The 24,536-nt window shown below is 46.5% G+C and overlaps 1 protein-coding gene and 1 long non-coding RNA gene across 8 annotated transcripts in view; one reads left to right on the forward strand and one right to left on the reverse strand.

Moving 5' to 3' along the window:
• The window catches only part of L3MBTL4 (L3MBTL histone methyl-lysine binding protein 4), a 332,768-nt gene that overhangs the window by 97,481 nt on the left and 210,751 nt on the right, over positions 1-24,536 (reverse strand). For all 7 annotated transcript variants that reach the window (XM_072949221.1, XM_072949220.1, XM_072949226.1 and 4 more), the window contains 2 exons: positions 19,086-19,200; positions 4-106 (listed from right to left, as the gene is read on the reverse strand). In XM_072949221.1, the coding sequence (XP_072805322.1) occupies positions 4-106; positions 19,086-19,200 (218 nt within the window). The remainder of the gene's footprint in view (positions 1-3; positions 107-19,085; positions 19,201-24,536) is intronic.
• On the forward strand, positions 3,961-7,846 carry LOC140689033 (uncharacterized). Its single transcript, XR_012063902.1, has 2 exons — positions 3,961-4,354; positions 4,613-7,846. It is a non-coding gene; the product is annotated as an uncharacterized lncRNA (long non-coding RNA).

Below are 24,536 nucleotides of genomic sequence, written 5' to 3' on the forward strand. Positions count from 1 at the left end.
TACCTGTGATGTCCTGAATACCGCGGACCCCGGATGTGGCCTATTCCTCGGCACCCCGGAGTAGGACACACAGCTTGACCTGGAAGGATTTTCACATCATTTGCTCCTTCAGGAAGTAAAAGAACATACCTTGAAACACCCTCAGTCAAGAAGAACTGGAAAGACTAGACTAAACTATGTAAACGATCCTTAACAAGACTTTACCAATCGAAACAAACCATCACCCAAAACACTTCTCAGGTACTTGTGTAGTTTTATAAAAGTTTTGTAAAATGACTTAGCAGAGACCATCAGGGCTGGAATAGGTAACGTGACAGCCACTACCATCAGAGGCGGAGCAGCAGGAGGGGGCGTCAAAGGAGAAACAGACGGGAGCATCGCTGTCTCTGCCGGAGAGGAACACTGGCCCAGGCCATGCAGTCGTGAGCCGAGAACGTGGGCGGGTGGTCCTGGGCTGTGCTTCCCCAGCAAACACCCCCCAACCACAGCAAGGCCCCCCCAAAGGCTGGGCAGACAGAGAACTGGCAAATAGGGCACCCCAAAGACATGACCGTAGCCCCACCCGGGCTGCTCAAGTGTGTCAGAACGGCTGAGGGTGCGCTGCTGCACTCGTGCTGTACAGTGCTGTGTGACACACGACGCGCGGACCACGCCACACGGCACCACGGCGTACGCACTGCACTGCACTACGTATCATATATGTGCTGTACGGTGCTACGCTGTGTGACACATGATGTGTGGACCACGCCACACGGCACCACAGCATATACGCTGTACTGTTCTGTATCACACTATTGCACACTATACACACTCTGCTTTATACACTATAACACACAGTGCTGTGTTACACTGCCCTTCACACACTCAGGATACTCCACCATACCGCACTGTGCTGTCTGTTCTGGACTATGTTATCTATTCTAGATTATACCATCTGTTCTAGATTAGACCATACAACAGACCAGAGCCGCAGATCAGACAAGAGCCGAAGCCCAAGAGACAACCTAAAGATGGCCAGGACTGAAACCCCCCGCTCCACTGTGTGACGTTTCTGTCTGGCCCCCCCCGCCCCCTGGCTCTCTGACTTCCGTCTCCTGCTCAAGCCCTCTGCCCTCGTCCTTGTCCACGCTCTCCCGGCCCCCAGCTCTGACTGGATTTGCCCACCGGGCGATGACAGTGTCCCCTGCAGCTTCTTCAGGAGCAAATGCTCCTTTTCTCCTACCCTGTGGGCCTCAGGACTGGCGAGAAGTCAGCGCCCTCTTCTTGCACCTTTTCTAGACTGTACCCTTCCTACTCCTCTAAGACGCCTGTTCCTTGAGAAGTCCCTGGGGCTCCATCACCACGGGCCCCTCCTTGCTCTCGCTCCCCGGCCTCTGTCACCCCAAGTCGCCAGCCCCTGTGCTCTGCCCCAGCAAGTCACCAAGGCAGCCCCAGTACCCATGTGGTTGTCCTGCACCATATGCCGCTCTCACAGGTCATTAACCAGCTCGTCCCCAATGGCCTCCTCCCTGAATCCATCTGAGCCACACGCACAAAGAAGACCCTCTGGACCTTGTCGTCACCCCAAATGGCACCGCTTCCAGAGTCACGAAGCAAACAGCCCATCTGGCCACAAAATTACACCGTAGTCAGACTCCTTCCCAGGATCCAACTGCTGCTGCTGCTTCAACATCACGGGAATTCCCAGGCCACCGACTTCCTTTCTTTTTCCATCATCGGTCCACTCTCTCCCAACTCCCTTCCCTTGTCTAAAATTCTACCAGTATTTCACCCTTTGTTGCAAATAACATAAGTCCCTGCCTCTCTGACCTTTCATCACACCTGCTTGTGGGAAAAAAAAGCCAAATCATGGGAAAAAGCACGCATCAACTGTATTACCCTGCTGCTCTGTGTTCTGTGTGACTAACTTCTGGGGAAAATTACACAGCAGTGCAGATCAGGTGTTACCAAACGACTGTCTTCAGTGTCGCCTGAGTCCTCTGCACGCCCCAGACCCCCACTGCCCTCCAGCCTCTGGACTCCAGTGGCCGGCTCGCCGGCTGGCTCACTGAGAAAACAGAGGCCTGCTCGTCTGTGCCTCCAATACCCCTCTTCCGCCCCAAAGCGGGGAGCACCCTGGCCTCTCCACAGAAACCCCCTGAGCACCGAGGCTCAGATCTCAGCTACCTCCCATCCTCCAGGAGCTTCAGGCCCTCAAATGCTCGGATTGCTCCCTGACTACTGAATCCTTTCCACCAACATTTAGACCTACTCCAGTTTCCCTCAACAGAAAAAGAAACAAAGACAAAACAACAGAAACCAAATGCTGGAACTCTACCTGGAAGCCACACCCCCCTTTAGCTGCTGTTCACTGTCCCCTTGGCGGCCAGAGCTCTCAGGATGACATCCCCACGTGCTCCAGGCCACTTCTCCAACCACACACATCCGCCAACCTTCTGAGGCCACTGCGGCCTCTCTGCCTCAGCCCAGCACGCACTGCTTGAGAGCACACCACCCGCAGTGCCCTGGTGCCAGACTGACTACAGCTGGCTGTCTCCACCCTGAACTGCTACTGTCCCCGGGCCTTGGGGACATCGCGCTCTGGCCTTCTGTATACGGGCATCCTCTTCTTTGCCAGGTGTTCACCCTTCAGTGAACTGACAATGTCAGAGAACCCCAAGGTTCGTTTCTGGGACATCCATCTCTTCATCAACCAACTGTATACACAGATGCTCCGAGGCTACAGCCCAGGCAGCTCTGAGTTCTAGACCAGTGCATCCAGCTTTCATTCAGCATCTCCACTGGGATCTCTTAAAGGCAGTTCAAACTCGACATGTTTGAAACTGAAGTTGTCACCTTGTCCCCCAAGCTTCTTCTCTTCTGGGCCGTTCATCTCAGTAAGTCACATTAATCCTTGACGTCTCCTCACCCTCATTTCACTCCACCTCAACGTCCCACCAGCTCTCCACCTCATACACCGATCTCACCTGTCAACGTATCTCCATCACTCCTGCGTGGCCTCATCTAAGCCACCACCGTCGCCCCCTTGGAGGACTGAGAACCATCCCTCATTCAGCCCGACTCCCTGTCTTGCAACCAGAGGGACATAAACTCAAAAACACGTCACCACACACTCTCCTGTCAGCACCTCTCAGTGGCTTCTCACTGCTCCAGAGATTCGGTCCCAAATCCTGAGCCTGGCCCACCCGGCCCGACTCCTCTCCAGGCACGTCTTGCTTGATTTTTCTCCTCATCCAGCTCCCCGCTGCAATGAGCTTCCCGCCTCTCAGCCCGGACAACTCCTCCTTTCCTTCCGGGTCACTGCGTGTATTTCACTTCCTCAGGTTAACTTCCAAGAGTTGGTTAGGTCCCCGTTTTTCATATTATTTACTTCAACTACAAATTACATGCTGATGTGTTTGGTGCGCGTCTCTCTCTCCCTCATTAGAGCTGTGAGCGGCAAGCCTGAGTGGATTCCAGCCCTGAGTCACCGCTCCCTGGCCTGACACGCAGCTGGCGCTCGGAAACGCTTACTGGCCCACCAGACGAGTGCCCCACCCTCTCCCCCGAGGTGCTCAGAGTCTAGGAAGGAGGCTTACATGTAAACCGGAAATTCGCATACCAGTGTGATTCTGTTGCAAAAACCTACTGATGGGGGCTGGGTCCCAGTGCATTGTGATGGTGGAACAAATATTTATGCCTCAAGTACATTTTCATTAAACTCATTGAGCAATAAGAAGCTATGTCTTAGACACTTACTACACCCTCACAACTTTGCAAAACACCTTCAGGGATAAATAAAAATAAGACCTGCCCTACCCAAAGGCAGCTTTTGGAAAGGGCATTGAAAAAGAAAATGATTTTTAAACATACCTGCAAATTAATGTTTAAAAACTGTCAACAAGTTCTAATTCAGAACTATGTTTGCGCCAGTCAGTAAAAAAAAAAATAAGAATTTACGAGAAAAAGGAGAAACAAGGGTATGAACAGGCTCTTCTCCAAACTGTGCCTCACAATACGTTTCCAAGGCCACCAGCACAAAGGCCTGGAACCTTGGAACACAAACCAACCCACAGGCCAGCTCCCTCCGCCGGCCGCCCAGACGCGGCTCCGGGCGGACAGCAGCCCAGCGGCTTCCCAGTGGGTGCTTCTGAGGGTGTGCTTCAGGACTGTCTTGATGCGCGTGGCTCAATTAAGATTTGAAGCGACATTTTAAATATTTATCAATTCTCTCCTCGTTAGACCCATCAGGAGAGGCACCACCTCAATTCTCGGGAGAAGAGTTGTCACGTTAAGAACCGCGGCAAGGACGCAACAAAAAAGGACTCAAGAAGAACATGTGATAAAAACGCCACAGAATCTCACAATTTTCTTGGTAAATTTTGTAGGATGGAGTTTAATGGGCTGACCCAACGGTGATTCAGACAGAGAACTATCTGCTGGGAAGAAGAAATTTCTAAATTCTATAATGGTTCAGATTATTGCCTCTAGGATAAAGGGAACCTATGATAAAATTGATGTTTTTCCCCAAAAAACAACTGCATTTTCGCCAAGAATACCTGACTTGTAACTTGTGTATTTGGAGAATTAGGACTCAAGAATAAACGTTCTCTACTCGAAATTACTTCTACAGGGACCGTCTCCGCCCACGCTACCCTTCCGTGCCTTCTGTTCACCACTTCACTAGTTGACCTGCCTCCTGTCTGTCGGCTGAGAACAGTGAGTGAGGACGTCTGCCTCGTCCGGGTGTCCACCACAGCGTCCAGCCTCTGCTACAGGAGCCACCAGCACACAGTAGATGCTGAGTAAGTGTGTTTTCTGAATGCATAAACAACCAGAAAGACAAGAAGCACTAACACCTCTAAGCATTGTTTTGGTACATCCTGACCACGATGCTGTGAGATAATCTCATTTTATCTCATGTCGGAGCTCAGACTGGGCAAAATCAAGTCTGCTGAGCCCATGAGCCACTTGCCACACCAGCAGCACAAGTAGCTCCTGATTTATTCCAAGTCTTCCAGGACAATTTCACTGGGGCAGGAGTAAATCTAGTGGCAGAGATCTTTCTGCGAGGCCAAAAATGACATGGAAAATACCTTTGTAAATTGGAAATTACCTGAGCAACGAACGATGTTTATGCCACCATGAAACTATAGCAAGCTGTCCTCATGGACCCCCTTCTCAAGAACTCCACGGGCACCATCAGCTGCCAGGGCAGACGCTGCAGGTGCCCACCCAGTACCCATCCCCGGATGCCTTCTTGCCAATGAGCCCGGATTCGGTTGTGGGCAGCAACGTGCCCAGCGGAAACCGTTGGCTTTCCCAGCCTCTCTCACACCCAGATGTGGCCGTTCGATGCCGTCCCAGACCATACGACCTAAGGGAGAGGCAATGAAAGGACGCCCAGAATGCTTTTCTCGCCTATTTTCAGGTGGCGCCGGTGCCGCTTTGCCCATTTCCCCTCTTTGATCTTCACGGGACGTGGGTATGAGGGCTCCTGAGGCAACAAGCCCAAGGACAGAAGCAGCAGCGTTGACGAGGGCAGAGAATAAAGGAAGACGGGGCTGGGACCTGGGACACGCCAGGGAGGACCGACCACAGCGCTGTCTGCCATGGAGGAAAAATAACCCTCTGCTTGATGAAGCCGTTGTAAGCAGATCTTCATGTTACTTGCAGCTGAAGAATCCCTCGAGCAAAACAGCAGTTTTATTGTGTGTTTCCTCTGGGGAATCGAGCAGTTGGTCTAAAACAAAAACTAGAGTTGATGGGAAAAATTAAATAAAAGAGACTGCACTCACCTCAAGAAGACGAGAAAGGAAACCGTCCCTTATTTCAAAATGACCCAAACTGGCGACCGTGAGGGATGGGAATGAAAAGGCTCATTATCCCACCCAGAGCGGGTCAGAGGCTGAGCTCATCTCCCTCCCTCTGAGTTGGAGGCAGTCTCCTGTGCAGTTGTTCTTTTATTTGGTACAGAGGTGACCCGGAGCAGGATGATAACACGGACACTGAAGCAAATTAAGATGATCTATTCATTTAAACACAGACTGGCGCTGGCCAGCATCAAAAGTAAGGGCCAGGCAGCAGCATCCTTATCAGCACTAACTACCCACTGCTGAAAAGGGATTCAATTCAACCTGCTTCATTTAGCAAGTGTTTACAGAGAAATGACATTAGCATGGTGGGAAATCCACTCAAAGATGCACAGAAAAGTAAAACAGATTCAAATGTCACTGATAACAGACAAGTACGACACTTTATTTCTCCTTAATTCTGAAATAAAAATAACCACTGCGGGTTATTCATTCACTTAAAGAGATACCCAGTGGCTGTTACGTGCCAGACCGTGCTCCGGGTGCCAGAGATACGGCAGCAAACTAAATAGAAAGACCTGTGCCTTTGAGCAGCCCCTCTGGGGCCCAAGACAGAGTAAACAACAAATACAAACTATGTGACAGTCAGACAGTGACAGTGCTGGGGCGAGGGAGGGGAAGCGAGGGGGTGGGGGAGCGACGCTGTTTTAAGGCGGAGCCGTCAAGGAAGACGTGCCGATGTTGCAACAGGATCTTTTATGGAGTGGAGGCTCGAGGAGTCCTGGGATGACCGCAGGAAGGCCAGCATGGCTGGAACCCCATGGACACTGGAAAGGGTGCAAGAGATGAGGTCTCAAGGGCCACAGTGAGGGTCTCTCCCTTGGGTGCTGGGTTTGATGGCGGACGCTTTTAAGCACTGAGCAGGGAGGGAACCATTGGGGACATAAGTCACTGAAGCCCTGTTCCTTGAGAAGCATTTACTTCCACTTGGAACCTGTCAAGAGCTGGGGGCAGGCTTCTGCATTGTGGCTGGGACATCCGTACCTGGTATTAAAGCCGTGACTAGGATGCGGAGATTTTTAACTGATGGTAATGAAGGCATGTCTGGAACTGTGAAGTTGCCCAGGAACCTGCAACTTTCTGAGTTCCAGGTTCTACTCACGCAGCCCAACCCATGAATGAACAGGACTCCAGGGAGGCCACAATCAGGCGCCAGGACCCGGGAGAGATGCCGGAGGAGTACAGAGCATGTAAAAGCGTGTCCCCTCCTGCAAGCTGCACCCAGGTCTGGGGGGGCAGCGTGGGGAAAAGTGATGTGTAGAGATCCCGCAGTGAGGCAGAGTCTGTGGAGAAGAGCAGAGGCCTGAGGACCGAGCTCTGGGAAACAGGACACAGAGACCAAAAAGGAGGAGTGAGGAAGGAGGCCGGGAAGGAGCAGGCTGCAAGGACGAGGAAAGCCAGGAGAAGCCATGAAGCGGGGCCCTGGGGCTGCACGTGTGGCCGAGAGCAGGGCTGGGAGGACCGGGGCTTGCAGTGGACAGACACCAACAAGCCAGGCTGACGTTCAAGGGAGAATGGAAGAGAAGAAAGGGGGAAATGATGGCAGGAACTACTTTTTACAAGAATTTTACTATAAAAGATGATATAAAAGTGGGCAAGAAGGTAAAAAGGAAAACCTTTAAAAAAAAAAGTGGGCAGGAAGGTTTTTTCCGTTCTGTTTCTATCTGAGTGACGACAGGAATGTTGTAGTGGAAGAAATCTGACTGTAGAAAGAGAGGGTGTAATTGTGGGGATAGGTCCTTGAGTCACGAGGGCACCGCGGCGGCAGGGAGGCTAGACCGCGGACGGGTCAGTGGAAGGCAGGCAATCCCTGGGGACCAGACAGGGAGGGCGCAGGCAGCTGGGGTTGGGGGGACCCTCTTCTCCACTGAAGCTCTTATTTCCTCAGCCACGCAGGCAGTGAGGCCATGGGCTGAGGCTGAGAATGGGGCAAAGAGAGCAACCGGAGTAAATCTAGAACTAAAATTGAAAAAATAAAGCAAACCGGTAATGGATGCATGTCCTCGCTTCAAATAATTAAGCTTCCTCTTCCTTCATTTTGGACTGGAGACTTTTAGGTTAGTATCCTTTTTGTTCCCACCCCACGCCCCAGGAAATTTATATTATAGTTTGCCAAGAAGATTTAACGAAATAATTACCCCAAATATTGGAGAATGCAAATAATAAGTATATCTTTCAAACTGAAATTATAGGTTAACCACACCTATCCTCCATCTCCTAATGAAATTAGGGACAGTAAATCCCCGCTGGGCGATAACAATGAGCTTCTCAAAAAGAAGGAAACAGCGCAAGCAAACAGCCCGGCCGCCGCACTGGGTTTCAGGCTGTCGGGTTTCATGACGTATAAATGGAAGAGAACAGGTTTGTGAAGTGAGAATGCAGGAAGAAAAGGACTCTAAGAACATGACTGTTAGACTCACTTGCTGATGGCGAAGAACTCTGAAGCCTGACCAGGACAGTGTTAGCAGGGAAGGGAGCTAACCATCCCCCCAAGGCAGAGTCGGGAGGGCCGGTGGGCGTGGTGCTCACCGCGCGCGGGCCCTAACTCTCAGGGCCCTGGGGCCGGGGTGGGGGGGGCAGTGGCCTGGGCAGAGCGGGCCTGGCAGAGCTCCTGAGCGGCCAAGGGGAAAGCAGAACATGTTTCCCTGGGCTTCGCTCCATCTTTCAAAGGAGACAGCGGAGCAGCTGGCGAAGATTTTCTTAGCAAAATTTAATAAGATGCTCTCATTGCAAGTTGAGCTTTAAGTGAGAGACAGGATGGTACAGATGTAAGTGGGTAACCATGTGAGGTTCCCGGGTAGGGAGGGGGCGTGTCTATAGGGGTGCAGCATGGGGGAGACCAGGGCCCTGCTGGACAACGGGGCGATTCGGCCCGAGGTACTGCCATGAAGCCCCTTAGCCCTGAGGGGCCTGGCCTCCGTGAGCACGGGGGGACAAGGCCGTGAGGAGGTGGTGGTACACGACCCGAGGGAAGGGAGAAATACGGATCTACCCTGAGTCCCCTTCCATTCAAACACTCTGAAGTAAAGAATTCGGACCACCAGTTTACACCACAACTACTGAAGTACACACATCCAGGCTCTATCTTTACATTACCGAACAGCACAGGCCTTCGTAAAACGCCAGCCTGCTTTGAAACCCATTTTTAACCCTTCAAAAAACCAGGGAAACGACACCCTTGGTTTATGGAGGGAAAGCTGGGAGAGGCCCACACAGGCACCACAGAAGCACAGGGTTCAGGGCAGAAAAGCCTTTCCAGACTGCTGGCACACGGAGAAGCTGGTTTACACGTAACCAAAGCAAACTGCATTAGACCTGCATCTGACAGATAACCTTACAGTGAGGACACGAAGGCGACACGGCATCTGAAAGCATTTAATACACACACTGCTTCACTGGGCTGCCCTATTCTTTTTTCATTATTTTTAAGAGAGAAATCAAAGCAGGTGCACTGTCTTCTACACTTTAACTTTCATACAGATTCCCTCACGGATAACATGAAAAAGCAAAAGCTCTTTCTTACTTCCTGAACCTCCTTGGCTTAGCTTTCATATAAAAGCAGGTTTTTCAAAATATGACTTGTTACTTGGTTTATGTGAATAGGTTATTTCCATGTAATTTAAGTGAAAATGCTGCAAACCCGCCCCCTCCTCTCTGCCTCTGTCTTGCATTCATTCTCTCTTCCAGCCTCCATTTCCATTTCTCTGTTTCTTTTTCTCTGTCTCTGGTCCCCTCCCCACCTCACTCCTTCCACTCTGCCTGCGGCAACAAGGGACTAAACAGAAGACACCAGGCTGGTCTCCTCAGGACACACGGGACAGGCCTGAAACTGTCAGCACATCGTGGTCACCGATGGCTTGTTTTTGAGCATCCCCAATCCTCAAAATGCTTTTTACCCCTTTTACTAACAGAGAAAATTAGTTACTAAGTTCCATTTTCATTTGAAGTGTCACACATAATTTGCCAACCAAAAAAAATCAAACTGCTTGGTTGCTGCCAGAAACGTCCTCTGTCCTCATAACCAAACGTGTATAAACACAGAGCACCCTCTGTAACTCTAGACTCCAAAGTGGGGAGATAAGAGCATCTTTCCAACGACCTGAAATCACACCTAAAGCAGTGACCACGGTGCCCGCAACCCCTCCTCAAATCAGCCTGGATCTCGTGGCCACGCTAAGAATTTTCATGACCAAGAAGCTTTAGGCCACTTGTCACAAAAAATTCTGGAAGCCACTAGAGAAATGCTTTTAAATATTTAAGGAAGAATGATGTGTCCCCGCGGTTCCTTCTCTGAGCCTAACTCTGCTGCAGTGAATGACGCTCCCGCAGTGAATGACCTGAGACCAGCCTTGGCAGAACTGCCCTGTTTCTAACGGGAAGGGAACCCTCCCCTTGACGTTGGTCAGAGACACTCAGAAGAATCTGAAGGAGTCTCTCCCACTCCCCCCAAGACCTGGGTCCCAGTGTTTTCACAGGGGGCCCTGGATTGGTCTGGATTACAGAGCTGACAAGAGGACAAGCCCTCACAAGTCAGGTGGGAGAGCTGCCCCCGGGGGAGCCCCATGAAGGGGACACAATTGGCCAGCCTCCCTCGTGCGGCCTGATCAACGGCACAGGCGACGAAGCTGGCATTCACTGCAGGCATGAAGGTGCTCCACGTGGGGTCCGAGCGTCCCAAGTCTAACCTGCCCTTGGCCGTGTGGGTGGTGTCCACAGTGCCTGCACCCTCTCTGCCATTTCGGTCCTGTCTAAAGGGCTCCGCAAGGGCAGAGGTCATGGACACAGCAGGATCCGGAGAGCCTGGGACCCACCAGCAGGGGAGAGAGGTCCCGCTTCTTGCACACACAGTGGGGAAGAACTCAAAGATGTTCAAATATGTAAATTTCCAGGTCCCACATAATCAGAATTCTAGAGGTAAGCCTGGCAACCTTATTTCTTAAGTCCTCCCCATTAAGTCAGGTTGGGAACCACTCACGGAGTCTATCTGATTATTTTTGCAACTAAGGACATAAAAGACTAGAAGGCTGCATCCTCTGTTCCGGAACATACATCCCGTTCTGGCGGCAGGACAAGAGCTCAAGGTTCCTGAGCCGCAGGCCTGTGCTCTTCTCACCCCGCTGCGCTGCCCAATAAGCAAGTGCTGTAAGCACTCTCGACCGCCACGTGTCTAGACACACAAACTTAATTGACGATCCCTAGCTTTGCAAGACAGCAAGTGTAGCCACACGCATCAAAGTAGACAAATATCTCAGAGGGACAGAATGAAGGCTGGGTGATCCCACCGGGTCCTGCGGTGACACGTGCTTTGACTTGCTTGCAAAGCTCAGAAGCTGATCCTCGCATAAGATGTGACCCCACGGTGTCGCTATACTTCCCCTGGCTGCCTGGCGTCACATAAAACTTGGTCAGAGGTTTTTAAATAAAAATGTCCTCCCGCACTCTAATAACCTGCACTACGAAACAGGTCCATGGACACGAAAAAGAAAATGATGACTTTAAGGGAAATGATGGAGGATGTGGCTGTGAATCTACAAAACACAAGCTTGCTCATTAAGGTAATGGAAACTTACAAAACCGTATTTCTTTTACTCTGTTTTACGATTCCTCAGGACATGAAAGCTTTTAATGCCCAGGAAAACAGTCATGTGAAGCAGCACTAAGGGGAGCGTAGGATGGGGAGTCAGGGGGCGCCGTGCCTTGAAGGAGAGGGTGGGAGCTGTGGATGGACAAGCAGCAGCCGTGTCCTCGGCCCTGATGCCAGCAACTCTCTGGTGACGGCAGAAGTAACGTGCACAGGGGAAATGTCTGTGAAGTAATGATGCCAGGCAAATTAGGACTGTTCTAAAGAATGCTCCAGGGTGGGCAAGATGCCACAAGCTCCATCACTGTGGTCACCAGCACAGAGATAGGTCCCACAGGACTTTCTAATTTCTAACATAGGGCTCATTATATTTGAGATACCAAGTGAATCTTCCTTCAGTGACAACAGCAACATTACCCAAGACGGGCAGACCCTCCTTCAAGTGCTGTCCCCAGGCAGACAGTCAATCCCCCAGTCACGCCCTGTGGGGGGCACATATACACAATGACTGCATCTCGTCCCCTTCCCTTGAAGGCAGTGTGGCTTCCTGAATAGGGTGAAAACTCAGACAAATCCTGAAAGGTTTCCACGTCCACAAATCTGGGCAGACATGACTCATAACCTGGGACAGGGTAAGAACTGGATTCATCCACTGTCAAACCACTGAGCACTCCGCGGCTTTCGGGAGTCAGTGTGGGTTTGTTTCAATATCAGCGGCTTTGCCCAGAGCTGCACCTTGTTTACACACAAGCCACCAGGGTCTGCAGTGGGCAGCTAAGACCGCCTGGCCACCGGACAGCTAAGAACAGCGTGCGGCGTCAGAGAAGAGGGTGTGCACGGGGCTCGGGGCCGCGCTGGGCGCCAGGGACGGGGCGTTGGGACAAAGCAGGTGAGTTCTGCTCTCACAGCACCGGAAGGCGGAGCGCACAGATGAGCACTTCAGCAAAGAACATTTAAAACATGAACGTCGTTAAGACTATAAGCACATTTTGAAATGTATTGTTTTTCCCTGGTAAGTCTATCACGTAAATCTGTAATTAGGGACTTCTAAAATAGCTAACTTTTTTTAAAAGCACAATATGCTGTAATTGTCTATTAAGGCAATGAGCACTCAGGGACCCCTAAACTGCTGATTATTTGCTTGCTGTATTTTGGAGAAACAAGTACCCAAGATCCCTTATGAAATCCTCCTTAAAATAGGATGAAATTGGAAATGTGCCGTTCCCTGGCTAAGTTAAAAATCTTCATTTTTTCCCTCAGAATGCCACCCATCATGATCATATTTGTCATTCCAGATCTGGCTATAATCACGTTAACTCTCATTTTATCATCTAATTGAATCTCCATCTCAACAGAGTAAGTTTTCTAATCTCAATTAGAAACTGGGTCCCAAATGTTTCTAATCCCAAAGGTCCCAAGTAGGGCTTTATTAACCATCCATTTCTTAATGGAGATTTGAGTCGTTCATCTCACTTAACAGGATAAACAATGCACCAGGCCATATGGTGAATTTACAAGTCTTTCCATTGTATTTGTACATATGCTGTGTAGTGAACTAAATGGGATAAAAATGAGCTATATCTTTTATCAAATTATGTTCTATTATGCTTGTTTAACAGTTAAATAAATCAGCAATGCTCTCAAGGTCTTTAATATAAATTATAAAGATTATAAATATTATTATTGTAGTTTGTACCACTATTCTATTAACATACACTACAACTTCGTAATAATGTTTCATTTAATTTACTTTGTAATCAAGCATTATAATTACTTCCAAATGTAAATCAAACAGAAGCTAAAGAAGGAATAATGACAAAATTATTTAGACACGGAAGCCAGCTAGGAAAGCTCCTTTTTCTGCCTGCCAACTTCCTATTAATGAAAAATTCCTTTGTTATCTGGGGGGGTGGGTGTTTGGCCCATGTCTTTCCCTCTAGGCCTGTTCCATTACTAGACCAATTCCATCACTACTACTCAAGAATTCACTCCATAAAGGTTGCAGACAACACCCTAACCTGGTCTCTGGATGTGCGCTGTTGGGCATAAGCGAGTAACCAACTCTTAGACAGAGAAATAGGTAAGTATTTATTGGAAGCCAGACACCAGAGAAATGCTGACAGATGCTCCACTCATGAAACTTACGGTCTCATAGGGACTAGTGACAAAAAGCAAGGAGTCACACGATTACTCACACACTGATACGCACCACAGAGAAAAGGAAGTGGTGGAATGGAAAAGAACGGTGATGGTGGCTCTTTAGATAATATGACCAGACCAGGGAAGGCTCTTCTCAGAAGGCACCACTTGAGATGAATTCTAAAGGCTGAGAAAGAGTCAGACAGAACATTCTGGACAAGCTAGCATATGCCAAGGCCCTGGGTGGGAAGAATTCGTGTTTAAGCAACTGAAAGGCAGGAGTGAGTGGAGCAGATGAGAAGTGAAGGGAGGACGAGGCGGCCAGAGGCGTGTGCACCCACGTCACCTTCTCTCTTCTTTCACTTCCCCCTCTGGTCTCATCCCACCCGCGCCTCAGGTTGGCACTGGAGTGGACATTGATTTATGAATGAGGAGCCGTAAAACAAGGCTGGGGCAAAGGCCAGCTACTTGCTTCCTTCAGTGCACCTCCCGGAAAGGAGCCCACGCGGCAGAAGGTGACGATGCAGCCGTGGCCAGGGGCCAAGCTAATGAGCCCAAGGCTGCCCTTCCCTTCGGCACCGCTTGTGTGGGACCCAGCTCCTCTTGCCTCAGTAAGAACTTCCTTCCTACACAGACTGTTTATTTAAAGAACAGCAAAGTTCTTTAGTTCTTAGTTTAGAGGGGTTTACAGAGTCTGCTTATCTTAAGTCTAAGCCAGTAATTCTAAATGTCTTAAACTGTCCTGTGTGTTATTCAAAATTTGCTCAGAGATCAGCAACCCCTTTATGGACAATGCAATTATAACAAGTACCGGGGGGAAAACCATACTGGTTGTTAAAGTTTTAGGAAATAAAGTCAACTCTCAATTTTCTGGATCAGTGAAGAGAAACAGCAGCACAGGAAACAAATATGCCTGCACATCACCCCAGCCCCCGCCCCGCTCCCTCCTGCAGGGCCTTGAGCACCAGACACCTGAGGCAGCCATGAAGGTACTTAAGATATTTAATCTCACAGGCCTGCCAGTCTCAGAGGGGAAGTAACCTGCTCAAAGGCACAGGCAGGCAGAGCAGAATGGAAACTTAAATCCAAGTTTCCTAACTCCAAAGTCCATCGTCTTGCTTCTCAAGTTTGGTTAATTTCCAAAGCAAAAGACATCTAGCATCTCAGTGCTGGAGAGGGTATAGTTCGTGGGTAAAGAACCAACAATGTAATAAAAGACACGGGCTCTACTGAAACAGTCAGCAACCGCTGGGACAGGGATTTGTTTCCAAGCGCCGTGACCGAGGAGACGGCCAAAAGGCAATCCTGCAGCTGTCTGGGGAGGGCGTGGGCTTTCGGTTTTGTTATTTTTTATATCTTTTTAAGACATTCAGGGAATGCAAAGCACAGCAGAAACATTCTGACACCCTAGTGCTAAATCTTAAGTATTTAATTTTGATTCTACGTGTAGAAAACGTCCACCCTGCAGGACTGCGCGTCAGGTAAGACAGGCAAGTTGTGCCCTCATGACCTGAGAAAAGGGGACCTCAATCCAGCCGCGGATCCAAGGTGAGCTGCGGGTGAGCCTCTGGCTGGTGACAGAGGCTGAGAGGAGACGTCACCTGGCCATCTCAGCTGGCGCGCTTCCCAGCTGAACGGGGACATTCAAGTTTCACTCTGAAGAGGCTTTTCACAGGTACCTTTTCAAGAACTAACATTCAGCCTTTGTGACTGAATATTATGAGGTACTAAATAATATGGTCTTGGCCAAAATACACAGCACAAACATTTCTACAGAATCTTGGAGCTACAGCAAGTACCACATGTTCGCTCAGTTTCTGCAGTGAATATAAATCTACTGATCAAATGGCACTAGAAAAATAAACTGATTTAGAAAGATGACATTTTAATTAATTTTAAAAAAATTTATGTGAGGACCGACAAATTGTAATTTTGCTCACTTGTGGCATTTCCACCTTTAAAGAGGCTACCACTCTCCCTTGGCTGGTCCAGTCCCCGTGCTCTTGTGAAGCCAGCTCAGTACCCATTCAAGCGCCTGGCTGGACTAGCCCTTTGTCATCCTGCTCTGTCTTCAAAACCACATTAGCAACCCACATTTAGTTTTTTCTCATTCGTAGGCAGCTATGTGATTTTATTCTATTTCACACACTTCTAAACTGCAGACCCCTCAAACGTAAATTGGGAGGTCAAGGAAGAAAGAAAAGATTCATATATCACATCTATATGTTTCTCATTCCTTTGTTTCCGAGATATTTATTATAATTCTGAGTGACACGGCTGTTGAAAAGGATTAAGGGAAGATATTCATAAAGCAAAACAGATGAAAAGAAAAATTAAAAAACTGTCTACCTCATATTTTCTCTGACTGCTCTTGTTTTCGTGCAATACTTCTCATAGACAACCTGCTGTGATGTCTTTTGTAAGAATTCACTAGAGTAAATCACTCAGATAGATCGAGTTCAAGTCACATTCTGCCCAATAAATGACAGGGTAAATTAGATGCTCTCTAAGCCCCTTTCTACGCCCTAAACTTTTCATAATCTTTGCCATGTTTGATCAATAAAGCACTCATAATATATATAATAAAGTACTGAAGGCAATTGTTGAATCACGTAAATATAACAAAAGTAAAATGACAAGAGTACACAAAATATCTGAAAATACCCCGGGAAGACGAGATGCCCTGACGCGGCTGCTTGGACCAACACACCCAGAAGAGATCACACAGGCATGCCCGCCGCGGAGCAGGCGCCCTGGCCGGCCCCCCCAAGCCAGCACCCGCCACCAGCGGTGGGTGTGAGCTTCCACACACGAGACCGAGACAGAGAGGAAGTATAGAAAGGTGACGTACTGTCTTCAGACCCTTATGAGGCCAGCGTTCAAGGCACTATGAGTAATTCTGTTTGGCATAAATGAAGTAATTCTGTTCTTCTGGAAAATGGTGGAAGGGTGACGGAAGGGCAGACTGTGAAGGGCTTTGTACATGCCAAGGAGTCTCAAGTCTAAAGATATCGGTAAAGGTGAGATCTGGCTTTTCATACAGACTACTGCAGGAAGTGAGTTACGATGCCATTGCAATGGCAATGCTAGACCTTCAGACTACGTTTTGCTGGAGGACTGAGAACAACCGTTTGTTTCTACTTTCCAGTGGAAAAAGATTCTATGACAAATAAATAAGAAAACAAACTCAGAAGTAGGACTGTGTGTGTGTCTTTGCTTTAATGACACAGGGTGTGGATGGTACGTGTTGAACCTACTATGAGCATGTACTAAAGTCTAGGTGTTTAAAAATTAAGGAGATTAACGATGCAAATATGAATAATTACAAACCATAAGGTTAACCAATCAGCCAATAACAAACTATATCAGAAATAATTAACCCAAACAGTTACAACAAAAACCAAGCAGAGCAGTGACAGGACATCATGACCAACTGAAGACGCCCAAATCCCCCTAATTACAGGGATTCTAATCACCTAAGGATATGGAAACAAAGCAGCCATCCTGTAATATTGCCAGGAACACATCAAAGTCAAACTTAAGAAAAAATTCTATGAAAATATTTGGAAAACTCTAGTTACATATTCAGTCTGGCACAATTTCAAATTTTGTAATCCTTACTAACTCACGTGGTTTTATGTAACAATGAAAATCTACAGACTGTCACAGCATTCCCTGACAGCAGCTGACACTAGCTGGGCACCTCCCTCGGGCCAGGCAGTCTGCAATGTTAAGCACAAGTTCATCCCATTTCATCATCGTAACTTATGAGACAGACACACGAATATCATCTTCATTGTCTAGATGAGGAAACACACAGAGAGCCACAGGGCGAAGCAGGCAGTATAACTGAGATTCCAATCTAAGCATTCTGACCCTGGATTTCACACTCTGAACCACTGGACAATGCTGCCTCTAGAATATGAGCTTTCAGATCAGGAGGACTTTGCGACTCACTCACTAGCCAACCGCAGACCAGACTCTGGAAATCTTTGTAACCATGGTAAGAACTCAAATGCAATGGCCTTGGGAGGGAGAAGGGGTCAGAGATGGGTTCTGGAGAAATTTAGGAAACAGAATCAACAAGACTTGCTAACTGGCTACATGTGTGGGGTGAGGGAGGGGAAGGAGGGACTGGAGTCTAGAATGACCAACTTTGGAAGCAAGCAGCAACTACAGTGAAAAGGTAAGTCTCCAGCTTGGGATGGAGATGAGGTTCGATCCACAGACCCTGGGATGCTTCTGAGCCCCTTGGGTCGAGAAGCCTGGTAGGCAGCCCGCCCCAGGAGCAGGCAGTGGGCGAGGTGGAGTGAAGTGCGCTGTCTCTGTACTGCAATGCTGATCTGTCCCCACTCCGCTGACACCATTCCGATCTGAGAAAGTTGCTGGGATGAGGCACAGATATGGGCATGTCGGTGGGTGGGAGGGGTGGTGAACATAAAGTGAGAAACATCCCCCAGCACGGAGGGGTGGGAAATCAAGGAGAAAAAAGGGGATCAGAAACAAATCACAAAGCAAAAACGCTAACACCTCCCTCTACACGGAAGCGACCTCACTCGCCCCGTTTCACATCCTCTGCGCGTGGACCTCGCGCTGGCCAGGGCACTGTAACTTGCGCGAGGGCCTTGTCAAGGTGTAGTGTCTGAAGAACCGAGCACAACGTAAGAATGCCTGTCAAGTCATTAAGTCGGCAGTTCTGCGCACTTCTACAAGAGGTTAAGGAAGTCTTCCAAGGGTGCAGCGAGCCCTTTCAGATCTAAGGTTCAGGCGTCACTGGGCTGGCCCACCGTCCTTAATAGAGCAGCACGCTCGCTTCATCCCTAGAAGCCAAAGGGGGGGCAACCGCAGCCGTGAGGAAACAAAACAAACGGGAAAGGAGCCTGTGGACACAGTGTCTGGAGCGAGGTATTAGCCCTGTCTGCCTACTCTGATCAGAGGACTCCTGCAGACAGAAGAATACAGTGCTTTGGTCCGAGGTTTATTAGAATTTAGAGTGGTTAATTTCATCCATAACTTTAAGGACCTAGAAAGACAGAAATAAGGAATATACCAATATAATGGAACTTTGGGTTTTTTCCCCCCAACTTTAAAAGCTAAATTTTTTTAACTACTGAAATTTTAAATATTTCTATTTTTTTAAAACCTTCCAAAATCTACTCTATAAAACAAAAGTAATTGAGATGGAATGTTAAAAAAAAAGTACTTCAGCTAAAAGTAATGGCCAGAATTAGATGGATTTAGACCTGGCTTAGTTTTCCAAACCAAAATGTGGAAAATAAAGATTCTTCTAGACAATGTTATCAAAATAACTTCTTAACCATTGTAACTTTTCATTTATACAAACCACGAAATGTCTTTTGAGGCTCACTTGTGAATACCTGACTTTCAGTGCCACTACAGTGCTGATTTATCAATCTGCTTATCTGATATTTATCTTTAAAATACTTACAATGACATGAAAAGACAGCATTACAACAGGCTTCAGGGGAAGTATTTAAAGAGCAAATACTCACGACAGGGCACTTCCAGGGGATGCCCGGTGACGTCGCACCATCCAGCTGGGTGAATGTCAGGGCTGTCTGCATCTGTCCAGTAGTCATACTTGTGGTCCCAGCCATCAAAATGAACCTGTTGAAAATTAATATTTAGTCATTACTATATTACTACGCCTGTATCGAAATAATTAGAAAACAGATCTCGGAAACTGAGATTAAAATTGCATTAATCTCACATTACAGCTGAAACAGTATTTAAAATGCATTATGGAACAATTTTCTAATCAAGCCACCAAAGGGCAATTTTTCCAAGAAATTAAAGAAGTTGTTACATTAAAAAAATCTGTCAAGGACTGATTAGAATTTGAAGGGACAAGACCAGTCCATTTTCCCAACTAAGGAATTCTGGCACGTTGCTGGGAGAACACTTCGTATCCTGCAGCCACTGCAAGAACAAAGCTAGCATCGCCAACCACGGGAGGCACCAGCTGATGTCAGTATGAGCCTTATACTGACTAAGCGGGAACTGTATGGAAGAGAGTAAAAGGAAGCAATAAATTTCAGAATCCTGATAAACGAGGGAGAGATGGAGCCAGTGGAATGATGGAGGCAAAGAAAGCAGACAAAATGTGCTACTGAGGTACAAGGATTAGTAGCTATGTTAACAGCTATTAAAGGACAATGTGTAAGCTGTCAGGAAACCTGAGGACCAGACAAGGTTCAGTCCGCCCCTGGTTATCACTGTTCATAAAATCTCACCTACAAAACACATACACACACGCAAAATTCACATTTACACATACAAAGAAGTCTGAGAAGAATTAAAATAAAGCCCAATTTCTGAAACAAAAAGCAATTACTTATTTCTGAAACTTATCAAACTCCATGTTTTAGAAATTTCTTACCAACATGAAGGAATCAAATTTATTTGTGAAGACAAAAAAATAAGAATGATGGCATTTCATTATTACATAACTCTCCTTATTCTCTTTCATAGTTTCTGCTTCTGTCAATTAAATGGAGAATCTATCGCTCTCAATGCAAAAAAAAACTCTTAATTTTTTGAAAAGCATACTTCGAATGAAAAGGGCAAGATGGCTTGCATTATAATAAACTCACTGAGATATACGTTTATTACGCAGGGCATAGGACCGGAAAAAAAAAAAAAAGTAAAATCGTATGGAGTAAGTGTCAAATAAAATCTCAACATTTTTTCTCAAGTTCCATCTTTCTAAGTGAGTGGTTCTCAAAGTGTGGTTCCCAGAGCAGTAGCATCAATGTCACTTGGACATGTGTCAGAGATGCAAATGGCTGGGCCCCAAGTCAATCCTACTGAATCAGAAACACTAACAGATGGGACATAACAATCTGTGTAATTCAGCATCTGATGCGTGCTGAAGTTTGAGAACCAGTAATCTTAGGAGTGACTTTGAAAATAATACTTTTACCAGGCTTAGGCTTCTGGACATGACAGAGCGTCCTTTCCCAGAAATAACTATAAAAGTGGACAAAATACTTGAAATGACGATTTTAGACACTGGACAACAGCATAAAAACATAATTCCCAAGTGCACTAGGATGAGCCCTGAATGTCAGCCTGGAGACCATGTCTTCAGGACAGCACAGGGAAGAGAAACATAAAAAAGCAGTCAGGCTGCGCTAAGGAGACAGAGCTTGCAGTTCAGAGCTGGTGAAGCAGCTGGGAATTGGAGGACAAAGACTGGAGATGACAGAGCTACAAGAAGAGGCCCCAGGAGTCTAAGTGGGTTATCCACCAGACCCTGGCCAATGGCTGGACTGCACATATGCAAGGTGAGATGAGGTGAAGCCAAGCAGAGAGCAACAGACACCAAGCTGAGATAAGACAAGACAGCAGAGGACATACATCACTGGGAGAGTAGCGAGACCTCAATAATGCCCTGAGAATTCGACTGAGACACCAAAACGGCCATACTTTGGAGAAGGAACCATGTCCTGGAGTAAGGGCTGTTTAAGACCAGCCCTACAAAAGGTTAAAATCAAGCCTCGACAAGATTAAGAACCACCAGTAATTAACTGTCTGATAAAACAAACTACCCTTTTTAAAGGAAGATAAATACTCCCAACTCTGTACACTGTGTCATTCATAATGTCCAACACAGAATAAAAATTTACCAGACACGCAAAGGAGCAGGCAACGTGAGCCACACTCAGTTTGTTAAAAAGCAGTCAACAGAAAGAGACCCTACGATGACCCCAATGTTCAAATTAGCAGACAAGGACTTCAAATAACTGTCAAGATAGGTTGAAGCATTTAAAGAGAAAACAGTCTTGATGAGGCAACAGACAGGGAATCTTGGCAGGGAAATGGAAACTGTAAAAGAGGAACAATGGAAAGTCTACAACTGAAAAGCAAAATATCTGAAAAAAAGTTTCTGGATGGGCTTCACAGATTGGAAGTGGCAGAAAAAAAGGGTGAGTGAACACGAAAACAGATTCACAGCAAGTATTCATCTCATGTACACACAACAAAATATTTTAAAAATGAATAGAGCATAGGTGCTTGTGAGATATCAACTTTTCTAACACATATGTATTTGGAGTCCAGAAGGAGAGGAGAGAAAAAGGAGTATAAATAATGGCCAAACAAGACAAAGGTTGAAAGAATAATGTCAAAAACCTTCCTATTTTGGCCAAAGATGCCAATTTACAAGCTGAAGAAGAATGGCAAAATCAAAGCATAATAAATACAAAGGAAATAAAAACCAGGCAAATCACAGTCAAACTACTGAAAATGAAAGATGAAGGAAAAAGCCCTGAAAACAGTCAGAGCAGCACAACACATCACACACAGAGGAACCGTGACAGGGGAGTCAGCCAACCTCACATCAGAGACGGCAGAGGCAGACAGTGAAGTGACACCGTCAAAGCACTGAGACAAAAAAACTGTCAAACTAAGGTTTAAAATCTTACAACAATACCCTTCAGAAGGGAGTAAAATAAAGGAATTTTCAGAAAAACCAAAACTGAAAAAGTAGTTGCCTACAGCTGTGCACTACGAGAAATACTGCAGGAAGTATTTCAGGCTAAAGGTAAACACTACCGGAGGGAACCACAGTTTGGGGGGAAAACAAAAGTTGGAAGACCCATTCTATCTGATTTCCACAATTACTAAAAGCATCATTGCGAAGGCAGTGCTGTTCTGGCACAAGGATAGGCAAATCTGTACTGGAACAGAATATTGTACATAAACTGACTCACAAATATATAGTCAATTGCTTTTCAACAAATATTTCCAGGACAGTCAACGAGGAAAGGCTGGTCTTTTCGACAAATGGTCCTGGAGCCACTGGATACCCATCTGTGGGGAAGAAATGAACCAGCTGGCATCTACCTCACATCCCACATACAAACTAATGTGAAATGGATTATAGATCTAAACATAAAAGCTAAAACCAGCACAGTCAAGAAGAAAACTTAAGGTAAGATACTCACAATACTCAGATACTCAAGCACTTCACACGAACAGCACTAGCCACAAGAGAATAAAGTGATAAATTCAATTTCATCATAATAAAACCCATATTCTTCAAAATCATCATTAATAAAAAGGAAAACTAAGCCACAGACATTTATTTATAATGCCCTTATCCTAGAAAACACCTGACAACCCACTAAATAATGGGTGAAAAGCTTGAAGACTCTTTAAAAAAAAGAAGATTCATGAATGGCCCACAAGGAAATTTTTAAACTCCTCAACATCTCTATTCATAAGACAAACCCAAATGACCCACCTGGCAGCTTAAATGACCGACACCCATTACCGCCGAGGCTGCGGCTCTCCGAGAACACGCACACAACGTCGGTGGGGCTGTAACACTGTACAAGCACTTTAGAAGACGGTCTACTACTATTAAATTGTAAATTTAAACATGTGCCTACTCGGTGATTCCTGGAAATTCCACCCAAAACAGATGAAAATGCAAAGCTGTGTAAACAAGTGTTCCTGGCGGCTTCATTCCTAATAGTCCAAACCTGAAAGCAGCCCAAATGCCCAACAACAGGTGAATATCCATTCACAAACAGGTGTGGTATATGCATAAAATGAATACTAGTCACCAGTAAACAAGGATGGACTGTTTACACACATACGAGTGTGTATCAGAGACATCACGTTGAGCAAAAGGGGACAGACACAGGAGAACATGTGCTGTATGCTTCCGTGTATGTGAAGTCTGACCAGCCACAGAAATCACACCCTGGTTGTCCGGGAGGGAGTGGGGAGCAGGACTGACTGCAGCGGAGCACCAAGGAGCCTTCTGTGGTATGGGAAACACTCCAAGTCTTGACTGGGGTGGTGGCTGAATAGGATATGCGTTTCTCAACCTCATCAAAATCCACTCCTAAAATCTGTACATTTCCTCATTTGTAAATCGCATCTCAACAGTTACAAACGTTCAAAATATTTCTACATTCAGCTGCTGGCACACAGGGCTGGCTGCTCTGATCCTTTACTGTATTTATTTATGGTGATGTGTCAGCACTCTGGACACAGCCAAACCCCATCTCTGCTGCCCCCACGATTCTTAGCACCTTGGTTTACACACTGTGAACCCTCGAAACCCATCAGCTGAATAAGATGCAGAACGGTAATTATTGCCCCTCGCTGTTCCTTTGGACAGTTGGAAAACAAGCAGTTAGATATTGAGGAACACCAGAGCTAACTTTAATGCTCAGTCATAACAATTTTATTAGCCTAAGTGATTAATATACTTGTTTGCTCCTGCTATATGGTTTTTAAATTTTTAATTTCCATTTTAACAGACTTATTGGATATGTGTACTTTATTGTCAGAGGCATCAAATCTATTTTAAAGGCTTATATCTCCCCACCCCACCCTCACCATCCCTTTTGGTAACCGTAAGTTTGTTTTCTATAGAAATCACATTAAAAAAAAAAAAACTACACATCCCAGATTACTCTGTTGAAGATGGTTTTTGGATAAAACTTTGTGAAATGCTTCTTTAGGGCATCACCATGGCAACACATTGTTAATCAACTGAACTTGGCATCAAACTCTAAATTATGTCCAAAGCAATCAAAATAACTTTTTAAAAAGTCATAGACATTTTTAATTTTTAAGACGAGTACAAGAGAAACCTGGCTGAAGGCCTAATGCAGAGGACATTCAACTCCAAATATTTCCATTTGTGATAAATATGTCTATATAAAGTTTCCATTTCTCTATTTCTATGGTTACTGTTACTGTAACAAATACAATTAGTTTTTCCCATAAAATATGTTTTCCCCATAAGATTCCCACAAGAAATAAAAATGCCAAATTTCTAACAGAATCCCCAGGGCTTTAATCCTTAAGAAATCTTAAAATATTTCATCAGAGTTGGGCATAAAACAGCCCCATTCGGGGCTCCAGGACCACAAATGTGTGGGTCACGTCTCAGGAAGAAAAACCTCCTTCATAAACAGGGT

Source organism: Vicugna pacos, chromosome 24, assembly GCF_048564905.1.
Source record: "Vicugna pacos chromosome 24, VicPac4, whole genome shotgun sequence".
NCBI classification, from domain to species: domain Eukaryota; kingdom Metazoa; phylum Chordata; class Mammalia; order Artiodactyla; family Camelidae; genus Vicugna; species Vicugna pacos.